The sequence below is a fragment of the Ursus arctos genome, unplaced genomic scaffold (genome assembly GCF_023065955.2).
Source record: "Ursus arctos isolate Adak ecotype North America unplaced genomic scaffold, UrsArc2.0 scaffold_4, whole genome shotgun sequence".
NCBI classification, from domain to species: domain Eukaryota; kingdom Metazoa; phylum Chordata; class Mammalia; order Carnivora; family Ursidae; genus Ursus; species Ursus arctos.
In genome coordinates, this window is record NW_026623056.1 from 67,277,635 (window position 1) to 67,301,463 (window position 23,829).

The 23,829-nt window shown below is 36.1% G+C and overlaps 1 protein-coding gene across 3 annotated transcripts in view; it reads right to left on the reverse strand.

Annotated features, from left to right (window-relative positions):
* Positions 1 to 4,546: 4,546 nt before the first annotated feature.
* The window catches only part of LIPI (lipase I), a 60,773-nt gene continuing 41,490 nt past the window's right edge, over positions 4,547 to 23,829 (reverse strand). For 2 of the 3 annotated variants that reach the window (XM_044384567.3, XM_057306623.1), the window contains 3 exons: positions 20,819 to 20,930; positions 14,207 to 14,383; positions 4,547 to 4,811 (listed from right to left, as the gene is read on the reverse strand). In XM_044384567.3, the coding sequence (XP_044240502.1) occupies positions 4,724 to 4,811; positions 14,207 to 14,383; positions 20,819 to 20,930 (377 nt within the window). In that variant the 3' untranslated portion in view covers positions 4,547 to 4,723. The remainder of the gene's footprint in view (positions 4,812 to 14,206; positions 14,384 to 20,818; positions 20,931 to 23,829) is intronic. The other variant, XM_044384572.2, reaches the window with a different exon arrangement.

Genomic DNA, 23,829 nt, shown 5'->3' on the forward strand with positions numbered 1-23,829 from the left:
CTGGAAAAGTGTTCAACTGAGTCCTAGAGAATCTGGGGGAATGATCTGTTGCTTTGAATCTTCAAACACTTTCTGCAATATTATGTTCCATTTGAAACACTTTAATCATGACTGCTAGCCCACATGCAAACACATTCTTCCATGTCCCTGTGAGAAATAATTCTACCCATAGCCAAGAGCCTAGCATTCCAGAAACTTAAGCCATGATACAGAAATCCAAATTCAATTCAACACCATCTGCATAACCAGCTGTTCACCTCCCATATTTCCTTCTTTTTTCATGTACCACATGTTCATGGGAAAAAAGAAATTATGAATGAAAATGTTATCTGTGCTTTGAAGTCCTACATTTCATAACCCCAAAGTCTTCCACTGATGTTCTCTGACAGCATTGTTTATGCCACCTGGAGAAGCAGATTATATTTCCTTGGGGCAGGACTCAGGTATTTGGTAACTTTTAACAGGATCTTCATACTAAGATCCTAAAAGCATACTCCAGAAAACCAGCACATGTGTCTGGCGATTTGCTAGAAGGGTTACATTCAGCAAGCACCTTGTCAGTTGGCAGGCACTCACCAACCACATCACAATTTTTGAGTCAGGCTCTTCTTTTTGCCCTATGCTTCTTTTCCAGTGGCCTTGACTTCCTGTTCACACATCCATCCATTTATTCATCCACAGACATTTACCTAATGCCTATTACATACTCAATAGACAACATACAACAAACATATCTTTCAAGTATTGTCAATTGATCAAAGATTTCTTTTTCCTCTTTTATTCCCCTTGGTCACTGAAGGTAATAAAAGTATCTAACTTACAGGGCATTTTTAAGCACTAAATGAAATAGTGCAAGTCAAGACTTAAAACACAGGCTGGTGGGGCACCTGGCTGCTTCAGTTGGTAGAGCATGAGACTCCTGATCTCGTGATCGTGAGTCCAAGCCCCACCCTGGGCATAGATCTTACTGTCAATCAGTCAGTCAATCACAGACTGGTCCGTAGTAAGTATGCATTATGTATTTGCTATTAATATTATAATAATGTCAAAAAATAGGATTAATACAGAGGCCATAAATGTTATGACCCACAGCACTTTTATGAATGTAACTAATTATAAGTAAGTATTCTTATAATTGTGCCTTGTCTATTTTGGCCACACATACACACAAATTAAACAATTATCCAGTACATTAGAATAGTATTACAGCTTATAAGTGATGCAATTTGGTTTTTTTTTTTAAAGATTTTATTTATTTATTTGACAGAGATAGAGACAGCCAGCGAGAGAGGGAACACAAGCAGGGGGAGTGGGAGAGGAAGAAGCAGGCTCACAGTGGAGGAGACTGATGTGGGGCTCGATCCCATAACGCTGGGATCACGCCCTGAGCCGAAGGCAGACGCTTAACCGCTGTGCCACCCAGGCGCCCCTCAATTTGGGTTTTTTAAAATGTATAGTTTGTTAAACAAAATCCAGTTGGTCAAGGATTATACTTCCTTGTCATTTCAGTCAACCATTGTGGGAACAAAGGTATGATTTGTTGCTTTGTTGATTTATTTCTGTAAATATAAAGTTTATTATTGCACAGAAACACAAAGGTGGCACATCAGTAAAACACTAATATAGTATTTAATTAGATAAATCCTAAAATTAACCTAAAAATAATAAAACTATGTTGTTGAGAGGACTTTGAAAGACAAGGTTGAGTCCGATTTTATGATTCATGCCAAGTAGGCATTCTGAAAGACAAAGAATCTAAACATCTCATCTCTTTGCTTCCTTTTCTATCTGTTCCAGAACAGCATGCCTTCAAAGCAGCCTGGCATAACGTATTTTGTGCATAATGTCTACGTGTACCTTTTGTTGTCCCAGATAATTGCTGTAGAAACCTTACGATCCTCCAAAAAGTGCATTTTTTCCTCTTCTATTTTTGATCTATGATTTCCACAAATTTAAAAAAAACCAAATATGATTAAAAAGATTGCTTGAAGACTATGAACTTGAGGTCAGAGGAGTCAAAGTCTTCTTCCCTTATCTGCCTTTATTAAAAAAAAAAAAGATGGGAAGAATTAGGATTCTGGAGAAGTTATTGCAATATGGAAACCTACAAACATTTTGTAAGTTTATGCCTTCAAGTTTTCCCTGGGAGATCCTATGGCAAGGAAGTTTTATTATGAGGTTTGCAGGATCCGTTAATATGCTATAAGTCTATTACCCAGAGACCCAAGCAACCAGGAACACTGGAATAGAATTTCTCCTCCTCATAATATATCTATAGTGCATTTTATTTAATTTTAAATGTCATTAATATCACAAACTGAGACTCGAAAGTTGCTAGGGCTATCTGGCAAATTAACTGGAGGGGATTAGAAAAGTAAAATTACATGAGGGTTTGTAGTTTTGTTTAAGAATGTGGGAAGTCAGGGGCGCCTGGGTGGCACAGCGGTTAAGCGTCTGCCTTCAGCTCAGGGCGTGATCCCAGCGTTCTGGGATCGAGTCCCACATCAGGCTCCTCCGTTATGAGCCTGCTTCTTCCTCTCCCACTCCCCCTGCTTGTGTTCCCTCTCTCACTGGCTGTCTCTATCTCTGTCAAATAAATAAATAAAATCTTTAAAAAAGAATGTGGGAAGTCTGTGAGCAAATGCCTACCTGACAGAGAGGAGAGAACAGGTATCTCTGCAGACTTGAGTCCAAGGCCTGTGGAGAGAAGGGCTGAAACAGAAACTGAAGGAGCTGTCTTCAAGGACTGTCGGACAGTCGGGGGGTACAGGCTGCACTGATCAGATCCCTAGACAAAAAGTGAGGAGGCTTCTACTTGTTTCTGCCTGGAACACACATCTAATACATCAAGGGTCTTCACACAATGGTCCTAATTAACCTTCAAAAGACTTATTAGGCAAAGGTCATCATTGTGGAACTAATGAGTCATGGCAGGTGTTACAGACTGAACTGTGCCCCCCCCCCCAATTCATATACTGATGCCCTAACCCCCAGTACCTCATAATGTGACTATAATTGGAGATGGGGGTCTTTAAATAAGTGATTAAATTGAGTCCATTAGGGTGGGCCTTCACCCAATCTGACTGGTGTTTTCATAGGAAGAGGAAATTCAGACACATGAAAGAGACACCATGCACAGAGAAAAGACCACGTGAGGGCACAGCAAGAAGGCAGCCTCTGCAAGTCAAAGAGAAAGGCCTCAGAAGAAATTAAGACTACTGACACTTTGATCTTAGACTTTCAGCCTCCAGAACTATGAGAGAATAAAACTGTGTTGTTTAAGCCACCCTTTCAGTGGTATTTCATTATGGAAGCCCCAGAAACCTAATATACCAGGAAGTCAAAAGTATAGAGACTGAATGTAATAGACAGATTAGTTTAGAAACATACATGAAACAGGGGCGCCTGGGTGGCACAGCGGTTAAGCGTCTGCCTTCGGCTCAGGGCATGATCCCAGGGTCTTGGGATCGAGCCCCACATCAGGCTCCTCTGCTGTGAGCCTGCTTCTTCCTCTCCCACTCCCCCTGCTTGTGTTCCCTCTCTCACTGGCTGTCTCTATCTCTGTCAAATAAATAAAATCTTTAAAAAAAAAAAAAACATACATGAAACAAACCGTGGGAGTATTCAGACATAAGTGAGAGGGAGCTGAGGCCCCAGGAATCCTTCAATTTCTTCATCAGTAGAAATAACAGGCCAACCACATAGGGTTTTAGTAAGGATTAAATGAGTTGATATATTGATCAACTCATTTAATAAGTCATTTATATATATATATTATTAAGCTATGTAGGAAGACAGTGATGTATGTGTTAGCTATAAGTATTTTTATTATTATTATCATTATGGGCAGACAATAGTCAAAATCTTGACTTAATCTTCACAAAAATTCTTAGATGACTGAGACATGGTAAGTCTAGCTACTCAAGTTCACACCATCAGTAAGTGGACCCAAGATTTGACCTGAAGCATTACAGACCCATAATATTATTGTGCTCCGTAGAAACAAATTTATTTACGATGCAAAATAGATCAAATGGAGTACTAAATGCCAAATGGATCACTAAACAGAAGTTATGTTTATGTTTACAAGATTTACATTAATCCCAGTGACTACTCCACATGACAAATTTACAATTAAAAATATATATACTCACTCATTTTACTACTGCAGTCTGAGAAGTAGAGAATGATACTATTTAGACAGTGTATTGAAGCAATCAGCTTCTCTATTTTTTTTCTGAAAACACAGTATCTGTTATTAATAAGTAATTAAGGGAAACAGTCAGTGATAAACATTTGATTGAGGTAAACAGAAATAAAGAGCTTTTAGAATATATTCAGAATGTGGGGTCCCTGGGTGGCTTAGTTGGTTATCTGACTCTTGGTTTTGGCTCAGGTCATGAGCTCAGGGTTATAGGATCAAGACTGGGCTCTACACTCAGCATGGAGTCTGCTTGCCCCCTCTCTCTCCCTCATCCTGCTTGTGCTTTCTCTCTCTCAAATAAAATAGATAAATTCTTAAAAAAAAAAAAAAGAATATGTTCAGAATGTTTTACCATATGCACTTTAATATTTTTCTATATTTTTGATTTTAAAAATTTATTCTGGAGGTAGAAATATCTGAATCCCAGATTGAACAACGCATTCTAAAAGAATACATTGTTCCCATTTACAAGTTCTTTAATTCACAAACAAGTTTTTTTATTTGATGGAAGAAGGCATTTTATATTTTCTTTGATGTGCATGTGCTTGGACTAAGAAATACTTCCTCATCTTCTTTAAGTACAAAATTGTATATGCAAAGTGGTGGTCTGTGGAAAGAGAAAAAGAAAGAGAGAAAAATAACTATTAGTAAAAAGCAGCAAAGTTTATATTTTTTCCTCATAAACATTAGAATATTCAATGTCTGTAATTAATTAGTTTTCCAAATGCAGGGACAAACCTATGGCATCGTTTCCATTCCATCTCATTTGGCTATCCAGGGATGAAGTAGACACAATATTTATGAAAAAGAAAAAACTCTCTGTGTTTCAATTTCTTCTCCGCTTGATGCTTCAGTCGGATAGTTACTTTATATGTGAGATATTTTTGGATACTGAAATAGCTGAAGCCTGAACTCCGTGCTTAGTGGCTAGGCCATTTTTTTCTACCGTGATAGCCACCATCAAAGAATTGGGCTTAATTGCATACACAGATTTTCTAATAATCTGATCAGTCCTCTCTTCCACCTACTAAAATGGAGATAATAATCAGAAAGAATTCTATATCTTGGAGAGATTGTGTATTTAGCATTTGAAGACTTCTGAAAAGTCAAGTCACTGTGATGAATCAAGCATCTTGTCTAGTTTTTATCTTCTCGTTGATGTCTTAAAAAAACTTTAAAAACCTTCTTAAAATCCTTAAAAAAGTAATCAAGTAGAATAAGAAAAGATTGGTTAAAATTCAGGGAAGGAGCTAAGGAAAAAAATACTCCTATGTGAGCAATAGCAACTTAGTCAAGGAAAAGGGACAATTCAGCTGCACGGGTGCTGACTGCTCACCTTTACTTGACAAATGCATTGCTCTAGTTCAAGATGTACATTGCTCCCAGGCTCCTTCTAGCTTGGTTAGGACGCCATCAAACAAGCTTTTAAAATATTCAATAGCATTTTTAGTTTAAGTTATTCAATTTTTAAATAAATAAATTTTCTACATTTGCTAATGTGTTTAAAAGTAATAAAATATATGGGGCGCCTGGGTGGCGCAGTCGTTAAGCATTTGGCTTCAGCTCAGGGCATGATCCCGGCGTTCCGGGATCAAGCTCCACATCAGGCTCCTCCACTAGGAGCTTGCTTCTTCCTCTCCCACTCCCCCTGCTTGTGTTCCCTCTCTCACTGCCTGTCTCTCTGTCTAATAAATAAATAAATAAATAAATCTTAAAAAAAATAAAAATAAAAAAATAAAAGTAATAAAATATAGACATTCATTTTTTATTATAAAAACTGATACAGAATACTACAGTATCTTCCATTTGAAATAATAAAGGCATCTTGAAATTTTAATTTTAATACTATAACAGTAAACGTAAAATGGTAAGACTTCAATCTTATTAAGAGTTTTAGGTGCCAGCAAAAGTAGAATTTTGTTATATTATCAAAGATCATCAACCTTCAGGGGCGCCTGGGGGCACAGCGGTTAAGCGTCTGCCTTCGGCTCAGGGCGTGATCCCGGCGTTATGGGATTGAGCCCCACATCAGGCTCCTCCACTATGAGCCTGCTTCTTCCTCTCCCACTCCCCCTGCTTATGTTCCCTCTCTCGCTGGCTGTCTCTATCTCTGTCAAATAAATAAATAAAATCTTTAAAAAAAAAAAAAGATCATCAACCTTCAAAATTACCAACCATGCAAAGAAGCAGGAAAATGGGCCCATCTGAGGGTTGCCACTGAAACCAAACCAGAACTAGCACAGATGTGAGAATCAGCAGGGGACATTAAAAGAATTATTATAACTTTATTCCATGCATTCAAATAGTTAAATAGAGACATGAGAGATATAAAAAGATCCCAATCAAACTTTCAGAGGTGAAAACTACTATGTCTGAGATGAAAAACAACGTGGATGGGATTAGTAGCAGATTAAACATTGCAGAATAACAGTGAACTTGAAGACATAGCAACAGAAACTATTCAAAATAAAATACAGAGAGAAAATGAAATTTAAAAATTGACAGAGCATCAGTGAGCTGTGGGATAACCTCAAGCAGCCTAATGAACTTGAAATTGGAGTCCCCAAAGGGAAAGGAAAGAGAAGAGACTTAGGAAAATATATTAAAAAAAAATAATTATGATTTTAAATGAAATTTGATGAAAGCTATAAACCTTCGGGTCCAAGAAGGTCAACAAATGCCAAACACAAGAGGTATGAAGAAAATTACAAGTCACATCATAACTAAACTTCTTAAAATCAGTGGTAAGGAGACAATCTTAAAACCAGCCAGAGCAAAAAAGGTGCATAATCTTCACAAGAACAAAGGAAGGAGAGTAATAGATTTCTCATTAGGATCAATTCATGGTAGAAGACAGTCCAGCAACATCTTTAACTAATGGAACTTAAATAAATAAATAAATAAAAACAACAAAAACAAAACAAAAAAACCCTGTCAAACTAGACATCTATATCCAGAGAAATGATTTTTCAAAACGAAGGCATCATAAAGACTTTTTCAGATACACAAAAGTTGAAAGAATTCACACCAGCAGACCCACACTACCACATAAAACAACACAAAAACCAACCAAACACAAAACGCTTTAAAGAACTCCTTTAGCTCAAAGGTAAATTATACCACATAAAAATATGCATCCACATAATAGTGAGAAGTACACCAGAAATGGTGACTTTTCCTAATTATTCATATCTCTAATAGAATGACTCTTTAAACAAAAATGATATACTGTATTATGAAGTTTCTAGCATATGTACAAGTAAATTGTATGCTAACAATAACATAAAAGCTAGGATGAGAGAAATGAAATTAATCTACTATAACGTTCTCATGTTAAATGTGAAGTGGTAAAATTCACTTGAAGGTAGACTCTGATAAATTAAGGATTATAATATAATGCCCAAAGAAACCACTAAAATAATCAAAGAATTAATAATAATAATAATACCACAATAAGGAAATAAAATATAATCATAAGACTACTCTTTATCCAAAAGAAAGCAGACAATGACAAAACTGGGAGTGAAGAACAGATGAGACAAATAGAAAACAAAATGGTAAGATGATAGATTTAAACCCAACTGTATCAATCACATGTAACTAAATGATGTAAATATCCTCAATTAAATGGCAGAAGCCATCAACATCATTCGTCATTTGAGAAATCCAAATTAAAAACACAATATCTAGACACCTATTAGTATGGAGAAAAGAAAAACCAAACAACAAAAACACTGGGGAGGGTGCACCCTTTGATGATGTGGGAGAGCTATGGAACTCTGCTAAGTGCCAGTGGGAATGCAAAATGTACAGTCACTTTGGAAAACAGTCTGGCAGTTTCCTCTAAAGTTAAACATACACTTACAGTATGACCCAGCAATTTCACTTCTAGGTATTTATCCAAGGGAAATGAAAACTTATGTTCACATAAAAACCTACATGCAAATATTTATGTTGGCTTTATCCATAGATAGATATCAAAAACTGTGAACAAACCATATGTCTTCAAACTGGTGAGTGGATAAACGAACCGTGGTATATACATACAATGGAATACTATTCATCAATAACATTCCGTTGGTATAAGCAACAAAATGCATAAATTTTGAATGTACGAAGCTAAGTGAAAAAAAGCCATACTCAAAAGGCTACATACTATTATGGTTCCATTTATACAATGTTCTGGAAAAGGCAAAACTAGAGACAGCGCATGCCGGGGAGTAGGAGTGGGGTTGAAAATAAGGGGGGTAGCACAAGGCAGTTTTTGTCATTGATGGAAATGTCCTGTATCTTGAATGTGATGGTCCTTACATGACTCCATGAATGTGTCAAAACTCATGAAACCATACACCAAAAGGAGTACATTTTACTGTTCAGTAAAGTTTTAAAAAGTAGCTTTAGTTCAACTTTTCTCAGGAAGTCATCCCAGGTCACCTCCGCTGTGAATATTCCTCAGTCCCTAAGTTTAAAGGCCCTACTCTACTGGAAACATCCTGAAGGAGATCTGTGCTGTAGTCTCAGAGTTTGTTACAGAGAGGTAATTACCGGCTGAATGCATACACAGTTTATCCGGACCATAAGGTGTCACATTTTTAAAACTCACATTCCCAATAATTTGGCAGCGCTAATTCTCATTAATTGCACATTATCTGTATGGACAGATCTAAATAGAAAAAGCAACTAAATCGTTATGGCAATTATCTAGGTAATTAAACTTAAAGCATACATTTCATCCAAGCATCTGTTAGCATCCCCAGTCAGCAAGGAATGTTAAGAATTTTGCTAACCGGGGCGCCTGGGTGGCACAGCGGTTAAGCATCTGCCTTCGGCTCAGGGCATGATCCCAGCGTTCTGGGATTGAGCCCCACATCAGGCTCCTCCGCTAGGAGCCTGCTTCTTCCTCTCCCATTCCCCCTGCTTGTGTTCCCTCTCTCGCTGGCTGTCTCTATCTCTGTCGAATAAATAAATAAAATCTTAAAAAAAAAAAAAAAAAAGTATATACATTAAAAAAAAAAAAAGAATTTTGCTAACCACCCACAAAATGTATTTTAGGTTACCCCCCACCCCGCCGTAGAAACAACTGCAACTAAATTTTGTAAATTCAGTAAATTTTCATGGCCTATTCACTGTTTAGATTTTACATAAAAATTGAAATTACACACATGCTTATTTTTTGCTCTATACCCTCTTCCAATTTCTTTACCCTATTTTTTACTTATTAACCAATGAATGAATTGGGTATAATAGCTGTCTATGCAAAAATGATTAAGAAGATAGGGAGTCACATATAATCATGGACACACCTGTCTGCTTTTTTACTCTTTCCTTTCCCCATATAAGGGACATAAAAAGGAGAAATGCATGGAGAAAGCAACCACTGTCTGTAGGCTCACCAACAACCTATATCAACCAAGTGTGAACATCATGTGCTGGGGTGGAGGATTTGAAAATGTTCTTCCTCCTTGATGTTCCCTCTATGAATATAGAACAAGGAAGTTGTTCGCCGTGCAGATAGTTTTCTATGCATCGATAGTCAGTATTTATGATAAGCAAGCATTGGGGGGGAAAAAGCCCCCAGATGCCTAACAATAAAGGAAAGACTAATTTGAATAGTCCACAAAAGATGGAATATAATGGCAGCCATTAATTTATATGTTGGAAGAAAAAATGCTTCTGATCACGACCATGGTATTGCACGGCTCCAAGTACATTCCGTTCGCCTCGTTACCTGTGTGAATAGTGATGCCAGCAGCTCCTGCAGGGAGTACGCTGCACCATTCTCCACAGAAGCCGGCTTACCATTTAACGTAAACAATTAGATTCATGATTCACTTGTAACATGTGTGATGATAAGTAAGCATGACAAAATATTACCGTGATAGCTCCTGGTTATAGCGTTACATTTGAATTAAATTTTTAAATACTCCATAATGGGAATAAATCACTATATTAATTAGTGAAAAAAATGTTTATTCCTATCAAAATAACAGCAACTGAAAGAAAACAACAACATTAAAAACCCCAAAAAAGTCTGGCTTCAAATCATTGCACAGGCCCTTCTCAGCTGAGAAACCTTAGACTTGTTATGTAAAGCCTCTCCGTTTCTGTTCCCTTAGAAACAAAGAAAATACTTAGAGAGGTGTTGCAAAGGTTGCAAAAGCAGTGTCTGGGGTGTAGTAAATCTAAACACACTTAACCACTATTATTCATCTTGAAAATGGTTTACTAAATGTTGAAACTATTCAACGAAATGCAGTGTTAAATAACTAGGGAAGTTAACAGGAAGGAAGTAAGGCATTCAGGGCAAAGCCGCAAAACTGTTGATTTAAATATTAAATTAATTTGAAAAAGGACAAAATGTCTGAAGTTATACATCAACCCTCCATGATATACATTGGAGTAAATTATTTGAGGAGTTAGTACAATGTTCAACTCAAGTTGTCTTATCCGGCAAAATATTTCATTATAGCTATCCAGAACAATAAATATAACCACTTAGAAAACCTAACTTACCCCAAAATCATTTGAAGTATTCAGATCTTGAAAAACCTGAATTTGAGTGAGGCAGCTTAGCTATTCATTTACTGCCTTCATTCAGAGGTTAATAGCCAATCAAAATTATACTGAGTTTTTCGTTGTTAAATCAATATTTAACTTCAGTAAGATAAATTACAAGCTAATCTACTTTTAATTAATGTTTTGCCTGATTTATCAAAATATTTTCAGTCTTTCTGTAGTGTCCTGTTATTTTTTTTCACCTTACAGGTAATATTATCTTCTCTGGTAATATTACTTCTAACATTCTTCATCCTACTCTCAATTTATAAACTTTGATTGAATGTGATCCAATCTTGTCACAGAGCAAGCATAAATCAAAGGACTTATTTCCCTGGCCAATCAGAAGAATCTACTTCCCTGACCACAGTGTGAGGTTCAAAGGTATGCACTTGCCCAAAGTCAGTGACTTGCAAAGAGAACTCTTTCCCCACCCATCCACAGGGATTTGAATTTGGAATCAAGTAGCAGCCAAGTTGGTATTACAAAGACTGAGGATGAAGCAGTGAGAATGGCAAAACCAGGAGCTAGCACAGCAATGAGCTTGGTCCTTTGAATGCAGCTAAGCCAGGAGCCATTATCTTCCATGGGATTTTCAGATACATCTGGCTACATGCCCCCTTTATCTTTAGGGATTTGCGGTTGGATTTTCTGTCTTTTGTAGTAAGAGTTTGCTTGTTTTTCCGCTACACAATATCATGCCTATAGTAAATAATAGAGCTTCAAAATTTGTTGAGAGTAAATCTCATGTTAAATGCTCTTACCAAAACAACAATAAAAAAAAATGGTTAGACAATATAGGGTGGGGGACAAGGGGGTGGAGCTGGCCTCTTGCTTCACCTCGAGCAGCAGGGGCAAGTTCTTTAATGAATAAGCCATTTGGTGAAACACATCGGGTGGTGGTTAATTAATGTTTTGCCTTAACTGGCAAATGTCCATAGCTATTAGAAAGTGTATTTTGTTTACATCCTCAGACTGAAAAGGAAACTTTTTTTTTCTCTTTCCATATATGATATATAGGGAGAAGACTTTACTCTGAGACAATATGAATTCTTTACACTTTTTTTTTTAAAAGATTTTATTTATTTATTTGACAGAGATAGAGACAGCCAGCGAAAGAGGGAACACAAGCAGGGGGAGTGGGAGAAGAAGAAGCAGGCTCGTAGCGGAGGAGCCTGATGTGGGGCTCGATCCCACAACACCGGGATCATGCCCTGAGCCAAAGGCAGACGCTTAACTGCTGTGCCACCCAGGTGCCCCGAATTCTTTACACTTAAGCACCAGAAACAGAAGATATAAAATTACAACCTCTAAACTTCTCTGTTCATACTCACCTTCCTTATGCTCAGAGAGCTGTTAATGGGGAAGACAAAGGGGATATGATGGTGCAACAAGCTTGGGCCCTTTAAAACTTAGCTTTGGGGGACTACGAATATAGTTTGCATTCTTTTTTTTTTTTTTTTCAAAGATTTTACTTATTTATTTGACAGAGAGAGAGAGCCAGAGAGAGAGGGAACACAAGCAGGGGGAGCGGGAGAGGAAGAAGCAGGCTCCCAGCGGAAGAGCCTGATGCGGGGCTCGATCCCATAATGCCAGGATCACGCCCTGAGCCGAAGGCAGACGCCTAACGACTGAGCCACCCAGGAGCCCCTATAGTTTGCATTCTTATGTTTAGTAGAAGCTTTGCATCTTTAAGATAATAAATACAGGGGGTGGGGAATAAATAATATCTTAAAAAAGGTAATAAATACAGAGATCAGTTGAAGATTAAAAATCTTGAGCTCTAGTCCTTCAAACATGACCCCCTGATGTGTGTCTGTCTGTCTGTCTCTCTCTGGTATACTTTGGCAGGGAATAATGTTGCTAATATTCCTAGCTGAAAAGTTCTATATATTTTGTTATTTTTTTGTAGGCATTTCAATCAAAGGCAAAGAATAGTAAACTTATTCCTAGATTTTTTCCACTATAATGACATCTTACTTACTGACTTTTGAGTGGCTATTTTCATGCCAAAAGTTACAAAATAATTTTCACTTCAAAGAATCTTTCCAATTCTCCTTTTTTTATTTTTTTTTCATTTTTAAAAAGATTTCATTTATTTCTTTTGAAGAGAGAGAGAGAACAATCAGGGAGACAGACAGGAGGAGAGGGAAGAGCAGGCTCCCTGCTGATCAGGGAGCCTGACGTGGGGCTCGATCCCAGGACCCCAGGATCATGACCTGAGCCAAAGGCAGATGCTTAACCAACTGAGCCACCCAGGTGCCTCCCCCCATTCTCCTCTTTTGATACAGACCTTAGCTAAATGCATATTCTTATCATTTATTATTTTCATTCTCCAAAAATTTTTATTTACTATGTGCAACATTCATAGAAAGGTAATTAGGGAATCAAGTATATAAATACAGAAACATAAAAAGAAATAAAAAGTAGGCTCTACTGCCAGCTAAAGAGAGATTTCTAGCAATCCACAAACCCATTGCTATTGGCTCTGAGATGACACTCATAGTTGGAACAAATCACATGTCACATATCCAAATAGACAGATAGTCAACTCATTAAAGAGGTCTTAGTGGTTCTTAGTGCTTTCACAGGGGTGTTTTTGTGGGAATATGAATTCTGCTGTGGTGAACATGTATATCAATATTGTGGGGACAAGGATAGTAGGAAAACCTCTTCAGTTATGAGCATACAGAACTAAGAAAAGCATATTAAATGGACTAAGAAAAATACTGCTGGAGTCTATCATCTTCCCAAAAAACCCCATCAAGTCATGATGTGGAATGGAGGTATTTGTGATACAACAGACAAGCCAGGATATATGATGGTAAAATTAAAGTGTAGAATCAGATTTTCCTCATGCTGTTATTGAATATATGCTAGAGCTTCACTTCTGTCAATATATTGTTGGGGTTGAATTTCCAATGATATGTAGAATCTTAGATACAAAGATGAAAATGCACTTTTTTTCTCTTCCTAAATAAAAATAAACTTAAGAGAAAGAGAAAAATCATTGAAAGTCATGGTGACTTCAACCTCCAAGACCATATGCCTCATTACGGAGTTTTCAGCCATTAAACCCCATCTAAAGAATTGTATAAAAGGAATCTCATCCACTTTGTAAAAATATATGTATAAATATATGAACTTATTGATCAACTTCTAAGGCAGATGTCTCTTTTTTTTCATTTTTATTGTGTCTAATGAAATGATTGTTTTTTTTCTTTGCTTAGGTAATGTGATTCCAAACTAAGTTTCATTCAAACTAATTTTCATTTTTAAAAAAGTGTATTTTGTAACTCTTAGATATTCTAATATTTATGTAAAATATAATCTGAAATGCACAATAAACAGATATTTGAATACATAAACTCTTAAAACATCTCTTAGCATACCAATATTTTCAAGTATAAAAGATTATACACTGAAACCAAAATTTAGTTTTCTTACCTTTCTGGATATGTAAGTGATTGTAACATGATACGTTGGATGTTGTATCTGCCTGTGAAACACTGCAAATTTGAGCCCTGAGAATATGCCAAACCAATGCTTGAAATATTTACAACATCATTTAAAAATTGAGCAAGAATCTTGACTTCTTGGAGCTCATTAAATGATCTGTTCTTCCTAAAGAGAGAATTTAATATGCTCAGCATATTAGTAAAATATAATTTAACTCTAAAGTCAATGTAATGTTAACAGTGCAGGATGGAAAGAATAATCTTAAAGGAAAAAGGCCAAACAATAAAATATTTGTTAAAGTATTTATTAAAATAATTTAAAATATGACCCAGCAATTATACTACTAGGTATTTACCCAAAGGATACAAACATAGTGATCTGAAGGGGCACCTGCAACCCAATGTTTATAGCAGCAATGTCCACAATAGCCAAACTACGGAAAAAGCACAGATGTCCATCAACAGATGAATGGATAAAATACATTATATATTTATATATATAAAAATACATTGTACACACACACACACAATGGAATATTGCTCAGCCATCAAAAAAATTAAATCTGACCTTTTGCAATGACATGAATAGAACTAGAGGGTATTATGCTAAGCAAAATAAGTCAATCACAGAAAGGCAATTATCATATGATGTCACTCATATGTGGGATTTAAGAAACAAAACAGAGGATCATAGGGTAAGGGAGGGAAAAATAAAATAAGACAAAATCAGAGAGGGAGACAAACCATAAGAGACTCTTAACTACAGGAAACAAACAGGGTTGCTGAGGGGGAGGAAGTTGGAGGGATGGGGTAACTGGGTGATGGGCATTAAGGAGGGCACATGATGTAATGAGCACTGGGTGTTACATGCAACTGATGAATCACTGAACTCTACCTCTGAAACTAGTAATACACTAATTGATTAATTTAATTAACTGAATTTAAATAAAATAAAATTTTTTAAAAACTAATTTAAAATAAGTTAAAACAAAATAAAATAATAATATATACACCTCCATATAAAATTATTGAGGATACTTTTTGAGAAAAAAGTGGGACATCTTGTCTTTCTGACTTGGTGTCTAGTTTGTACATTTAAGATTAGAGAAGTCCCCTTATGCTTCTTTTTTTTAGACACTGAACAACTATCATAGTTCCCTGAATAGGCTGGATACTCAAATAACAATTCTTCATTGTTCTGTGCCATTTTACCAAATATTTGTGAATTAAAGGAATAATTATAAAAGCCTCAGATTCAAAAGGAAAAAATAAAGGTAGAATTTAATAAGTACAATTTTCTGAGCATTTACGGTATACCCAGAACTGTAATAAAGTTTGACATACTTAACTTTATTTAACTATCTTAACAACTCCCTTTATTAGGTACTATTCGTATTGCCATTAACAGACCAGAAAACTGAATATCAGAGCATAAGCTGGTGAAATGCAATTCCTAAGCTAGTGAATGCAAAGCCGGAACGCAAACACAGTCATGTCAATGTTCTTCATCACTACTCAAATTCCTCATCCTTGTGTGCCAGAAGCTTGGGGGCCTGGAGTCAGTTAGATCAATATGGATCTGCTTAACTACAAAGGGAACTCCAAAGAAGAAGGAAAAGGAGAAGGAGGAGCAGGAGGAGGAGGAAAGAAAAGGAGGGAGAGTGGGAGGAAGGGGGAGAGGTGAGGAGGAAGCAAGGGAAGAAGAGAGAAGAGAAGAAAAAGGAAGAGGAGAGGAAGAAAATTTAAAAAAAATCTATTGTACTGGGGCGCTTGGGTGGCTCAGTCAGTTAAACCTCTGACTCTTGATTTCGGTTCAGGTCATGATCTCAGGGTAATGGGCTTGAGCCCTGTGTGGGGCTCCACACTCAGCGCCAAGACTGCCTGAGATTCTCCCTTTCCCTTTGCCCCTCCCCCTGCTTGCATTTTTCTCCCTCTCTCTCTCTCTCTCTCTCAAATAAATAGATAAATCTTTAAAAGAATCTGTTGTATTAATTTCCTCCTTCAAGGCAACAATGATTTGCTTGAGCAAAGGCAACAATCATATGTAGGACAGATGAAGAGTGTGTCCAGCACTTGTGCCATCTTACATTTATCCCCACCATTTCCTCCTCTCGATTCTTCAAAACAGCTAGGCCCAAAAAAGGTTGTCATCACACACCTCAAAGCCCATCTCTGATCCCTCCAGGCACTGTTACTACCTCCGCTTTCACGGATTATAACATCAATGATCATCTCTCTAATTTCTGTCCAAGACCTTACCTGGATTTTGCAGAGATATTTCAAAGTCAGTATGTCCAGATGGGAACGTGCTATCTTTCCCTATAATTTCACACCCACTCTAATGGTTTCGGATACCAACTGTTTGTTCATGACCACCAAATCTCTGCCTCTCACTGAGCTCCATCTGCTGAGATCCAGACACACATACCTACTGTTATTCACCATGTCTACTTGGATATCTCAAGCTCAGTAGATTCAAATCTAAATGACATCTTCCCCAACAACCATTCCTCACCAAAAAACAAAACAAAACCTGACAGCTTACAAATTTCTTTATCATTTTAAATGGCACCACCACCTATTACCCAAGCCAGACAATCAGTATTCACCCTTGATATCCCCTCTTTCAACCCCTACTTCCAATCTATCATAAATTGTAACTGACTATACCTATGAAATATCTTGAATCTGCTTTGAATCCATCCTCAGTTTCCATCTCCACTGCAAGCACTCAGGACACCATTGTTTCTTGCCTATATTCTTGCAACAACATCCTGTCTTTTCCGTCATCAACTCACTGTGATCAAATTGTTTTTCCAAAATAAAGATCCAATCCCACCTCCAACCAGGCTGCCCCAACTAAAACACTTTAGTGGTTTTCATTTGCCCAGTGAGTAAAATATAATCCTAGAAATGCCCTATAAGTTCTAGTTCTTACAAAATCTAGGGGTTTTCTACCTCTCTCATATCTCTCTTGCTTTCCCTGCCTCCATTCTAAGACATTATAAAATTTCTTCAGTTCCTAAAATGGGCTATGTTCCCTCCTATTTCAGGATCTATGCATTTGTTGACCCTTCTGCCTGGAATACAGCAAAGCAGACGAATTCCTGCTTATCATTTAGGTCTCAACTAATATGAAATGGCCTTAGAGAAACTTTTAGTGACCTCACTACTCCCTATTTTATATTTCTGTACACACTATAATTTGCTTCGAGACATTTTTCAGATTTTATTTATGTATTTTTATTTATTTTTGATTACTGTTATATCCTTCATCAAGCTGTAATTTTAATGAGGGTAGGACCATGTCTATTTTTCTCATCACAGTATCCTTGGCACTTTGGACAGTCCCTAGCTCAACGAGATACACATTAAAAATTGTTTGAATAGAGGAATGATGAACATCATCATTTTATTTGTATTATGTATTTGTAAAGTCTGTTGGCTGCACTGGACAGAAATTATGTAAAGACAGCAATTTAATTTGTCCAGAACTGTATCCTAATTTCTAGTACATTACTGGCTTATAGAAACTTTCAAAATATTATATTGAATGATTAAATTGGCTCCTCTCCATGACCTCCTAGCTCAGTAAATGGCACCATAACTTAAATATTTGCCTCAAAACTGATTTCTTTCCTTCACTTTCACATATTTAGTTAATCATAAAAACACATCTAATCTAAATCCTAAACACACACACACACACACACACAAACACACACATTTCCATGGATTTAGTCCAGGCCTCCATTATCTCTCACAGAAATTATTACGATAGCCACCTCTCTGGACTTGTGCCACTCTAATCTCTCCATTACTCATCCTCTGAGGGAATTGTTCTAACCAGAATGTCCAAAATTGATACCTCCTGTTTAAATTCCTATGTTGATATATTAATATATTTGGCATCATATTATAACGTGTGAGTAATTTTCAGTGACATAAAAAATGATTACGCTGTAGCATTCAGTATAAAAATCAGGATAAGATCCTAATTTTGCTAAGTGCAAAAAATACTGCACAGGGGTATGGCAAAAAGAAAGAGGAAGGAAAGGAGGAGGTAGAGGAAGAGGAGGAGACATAGATGTAGACCAAATAATAAATGTGAACATGCCTGGATGATATAATTATATATGACTCTCATTTTCTATTGTATGACACATTTTCTACAGTGAACAAATATTCCTTTTCAATTTTGAAAAGGGAAACAAAAGGTCATTAAAAAGTCTCTGGCTTCCCTGGTTTCTGAAACAGTTAGAATCCCAAAGCATGACCAAAGCTATTAGCAAAGAATTATTAATAGAAAAACAATAAAGCCTTTGGCCAAGCTTAAATGGACATATTTACCATGAATATGTCATCCATGTTTTATATTCCTTCATGAAAAATGCACTAAGTCAAGTATGTGAATCAAACGCATCAATATTTCATGGTATTCTGCATAGACAATGATGTTTATAAAGGAAATCAAGAATCACAATTTCATTGCCTTCTGAACAAGTTGGAAACAACTTCTCTAGGACTATAGTCTTTGTGCTGTTACTGAACTCTGGTACTTTCCTCTTTCCATGCCTTTGAAAGCACTCTCTCTCTCCACTCCTTGACTGCATTCTCTCCCCTTCAAATGCTTCCTTGCTTCCTCCTCTGTACACCCACAGTACGTAAGTATTCTGCTACTACAGAACTTATTACTCAGAGCTATAAATATGCATTAGTCTCCTCCAGGATTCTGTGACTTCCTTGAGAACAATAACAGTGCTATTTTATCTTGAATACCCATTATTTGGTGAAATGCCTGAATAAGCTCCATTGGTGCTGAATAACACTGTTGAATAAGTGGATTCAAAACCTACGGAAGCATGTGTCTTATAAAAATAAATAATGGATCATACACATATGTGTGTTATATATATGCACATATATATACTATTTTAAGCAATGTAAAGCAATAATCTATTATAAAATAACTATTTATTATTACAACACTGTCAATCAGTGCTCAAAATTAAGTGGCAAAAGCTTAAGTTTCTCTTAATAAAAATTGGGCCTTGATGTAAATGAAGAATTTGAAGAATCTGAAATCCTAATTTGATTTATTTAATATTCTTCTTTGGGTGACTGAGGGGAAGTTGAAGAAAGGGAAAAAACCAAAAATAATTGATGCTCACTCATCACCAGTTCTATTCAACTACTAAATTATCTGCAATGCCTTTGATCATTTTAAGAAAATTAAATTTTTAAGGATCTAATATTAAAAATACATTTATCTCAATGTTTAAAAATTTTTCCCTGACTTATAACTCAGAATATTATTTCCAAGAATGACCTCAGTATCCCATGATGAAGTAGTCTTTATATTACTTCAGTACATAGGTTCTCAATATTTTATCATAATATACTTCTTTTACTATTATTTTTCTTTGTGGATTTCAAGGTTTTAAAGATTTATCTACAAAACAAACTTCATTTATTATGAGCTATGGCTACTTTTTATATTTTAATATCATTTTAGATTTTATACGAGGTTCATAATAGTACAGTAAAATTACATACATTGCTTTCATTGTTTCAATGCTAATGTGCAAATATATAAGCATGCAGAGACTTTTCTCTGGTTTGCTTTAATGGTTGAATAAGTTTGGATCTCACAATGTATGCAAGTCCAAAGCCCATCACACATCAGGTTTAGTCAATTCAGGTACTGTAACTACCTAGACTATGACAACAGTAAACATTGGATATACCAACTATGCTTCCTGAAATTCTAATGATGTCGTCAGTAATCAGTCTAAACTTAAACTAAATTGTTCTAAGTCCAGGCACAGTAAAATAAAGTGTATCTTTTATTTCATCACTAGATATGGTACCAGCGATCCTTTTGAAAAGTTACATTATTTAATGGATTTCTAGAAGTCTAGCACAGTAGGTTGGAAACTACAATTTTAGTAGTTGCATACACCTTCATATCATTCTTTTGTTTAACAGGAAATGAACTTCTTAGTTTGAGAATATATTAAATACACAAATATGCATTCAACAAATTCAAGCTGAGAACATTCTTCGAGATGATTAGATAACTTTAAAAATATGTATATATACCTACACATACATACATACACAAAGAGTTAAATAGAAGATTAAGTAAAAACAAAACCTCTTCTATTATTTGTGGGATTTGTGGCTGGGAGTGTTCTCTGAAATAACTGAAATTGGGTCACTCTACCAACAGAAGTCACTAGACATTTATTCACGTCACGGTGAACACAATGTTGCCTGAAAACCAGAGAGAATTAGAAGGCAAGGTAGTTTGAGAAGAAGAACACAGGAATGAGACTTAGAATGAGAGGGAAAAAAAGTTTCCCCTAATATTTGTAGTTCCTAAGGTGTGTATGACATAAACAAGTTAGCCGACTTCATATTCAGCATCTTCTTCCATAGAATGAATGGACTGGAATATACACCCAAGATTCTTTTAATGTTTAACATTTTAAGGCTCAACGGATAGAAAATTTACACCATTTGTATTATATTTAAAGTAGATGCTCAAGAAAACAAACATTTAATTTATGAAAGGAAAAAAAAACTAAATTGTACTTACTCATAGAGCCTTGGCTCTTCAACCATTCCAAGCTGGTTTAATAATTTAAATGTAATATAGCCATCCTCCAGGGTGTCATCCAGAACAGTTACAGTGAGAACAAAATAATAGGCTATAAAACAAAAATATAGAATGCAATTCACATTATTTTTTTCCCTTATTTTTGGTGCCTACGCAGATACACATATATGTATATATGTATGCAATCTAGGCACATATTATATACGCACATAATACTGACAGCCATTCATTTGGTACATGGGTAATATATTTTACTTTTTGCCAATTTTTAATTAGACTTGAAAAAGCCTGCTAGACAGTCATAAATATGGTGAAAAGTTGGCTAAATAATTATAGAATACTAACTGGTCTGCAAACCAAAAAATTTCAGAATTTAGGTCAATGAAACAATTTTTCTTTTTAAATAGCACAACTAAAGTAAATATGATAAGGTTCCTTAATTATCTGATGAATAGTCCTAGGTAAAATTGTTTGACAAATACAATTCCCAATTTCACTGGTTTTTTAGGAATGACTGTAAAATTAAGTATTTCTATATTTAACAAGCTCATAATAGTTCTTATTCAAAATGCCACAGCTAAAAATTGATATAGTAAATCTTCCAGAGGCAAGGACGCTGAACTTACCCCTATACTCAATATTGTCTGAGTATATAGGAAGTTCTGACTCCCTGTGAGGTGGCTTTTTTTTTTTTTTTTTTAGCACAAGAAGAATTTAGTAGGGGATATGTAGTTCAAATAACCACTGAAGGCCAGAGAACAAGGCTCTGCCAGAAACACCACCCAAAAAATCACAGCCCAGAACTGCTTCAAGATCCCACTACTCTCACCTGCAAACAAGCGCTAGAAGATTAGCCGAGAAAGCGGGTTTAAGATACTTTCATTTCTATGATGAGAAGATGTTGAGCATCTGGAGGGGATATATCCAGACAGAGGGAGGATTTAAATTCACAGCAAAGAGATATTTTTAAGTGCTCACTAAGTCTACCCCTTTTACCACTTAACATCAATATCCACTTTTCTTCCTATACTTCAAGTGTAATGCCATTATGACTTAGATGCCCATCCCCCAGTCCCAAAAACAGCCAAGTGGACTACATTTTGCTACACTCCAGTGTAAGGTGATACCTGTTCTTTTAGTTCTATCCCAGTTCTGTTGTGATATTTTGACTTATGGACTAGAATGTACAGTCCATCTCCATCATACCTTATATAAGAGAGGTAGACATTAGTCCCTGTACTGTGAACCATTTCTTAGAAGAAAATGTACAAAAAACAGAACATGGAGGGGCACCTGGGTGGCTCAGTCGTTAAGTGTCTGCCTTTGGCTCAGGGTGTAATCCCAGAGTCCTGGGATTGAGCCCCACATCAGGCTCCTCCACTGGGAGCCTGTTTCTTCCTCTCCCACTCCCCCTGCTTGTGTTCCCTCTCTCGCTGGCTGTCTCTCTGTCAAATAAATAAATAAAATCTTAAAAAAAAAAAAAAACAGAACATGGACTGTGAAATTTTCTTACGAGCAATGCCTGTACTAAAATCATGCATGGTAGCTGTTAAATGTTGCTACTAAACAGGCAAGAGTAGTAACTTCTTATTTTATTCCTGATGCTGAGTACGACCTCAAATAAGGTAATGTATTTATCACTGGACCTCATCAATTTCTAACACAAGAGAGTTAAGGACCACTTCTTACTTTGAAGTGACTGCTCAGCTTTAGACAAAATACTTTGTTCCACCTCACCCAAAAAAGCAGATGTTCAGACTTTCTCAGATGACTTCTGGTAGCATGATATATTGAGAAGTTATAGAATAAGCCCACCTCTTGCTACAAGTACATGTAAATGATGAGTATACAATTCATAAATTAAATACACAACCAAGCTCAGATGAAGGTAGGAAAAATATCAGGAAGCAGAAATGAAGAGAAGGTAAAGGCAAAACTTAAGACGGACTGAAGCTCTGGATCCCAGCAGGACTTGAGAACTGGATGTAGGGAGACTGAAGCTGCAGTGTCAACTTCCATGCACAGGAGACATTATGTTAAGTGACAGAGCTGAAATGAAGTCCCTGCACAGAACCAGAGACCTTAATTCTCTGCTTTGTCATTCAAAGAGGAAGTTAGAAAATTCTTCCTACTGGTTGTCTATGAGTCTTAGATGGGGGGAAAAGTTTTCCAAGACTAAATAAAACTCAAGGTAACATGGAATTTTTTTTTTTAAGATTTTATTTATGTATTTATTTATTTATTTGAGACAGAGACAAGCAGACTCCGCCCTGAGCATGGAGCCAGTCACTGGACTTGATCTTAGAACCCTGAGATCATGACCTGAGAGGAAATCAAGAGTCCCATGCTTAACCAGTTGAGCCACCCAGGTGCCCTGGTAATATGGAATTTAAATTAGCACTCATCACTCCCCACCCCTTCCAAATTATATTAAAAATGCTCTGAGACTATGCTACATAAATTCTGGAAAAAACAAAATTCAACTTGCTCTGAAGAGAGAATTTTGAAGAGCTGACTACTGAGAGTTTTCTATATTAGAAGAATACATGAATCTTTATTTTGAAATAGCACAGATATCTTTCTTTAATTTTTAAGAGACTTAAAATGACGATTGAGACTAGAAAATAATAATAATAAATCATGAATAAATAGATTAATTAATTAGTTAATTCATCCAGAAGAAAACTATAGATTACCTACAGAAAAAAATTTACACTGACAATAAATGAAAAAAGAAATTTATCTGAAAAGAAAATTAATATCTTCAAAGTGCTGAGTGAAAATACCCTTAATGTAGAATTCTATGTTGAATTAAATTTGCATTCCAGAGTAACAAAAAGATAGGACATTTTCAAGGAAATAAACAAACTGAGAGAGACCACTAGTGAAAAGTCACTAAGGACATATTTTAGTAAGACAGGAGTTAAACTCAGAAGGAAAAAGTGGGGGAAGGAAAAGAGAACAAAATAAAAGGTAGAAAACTAAAACTG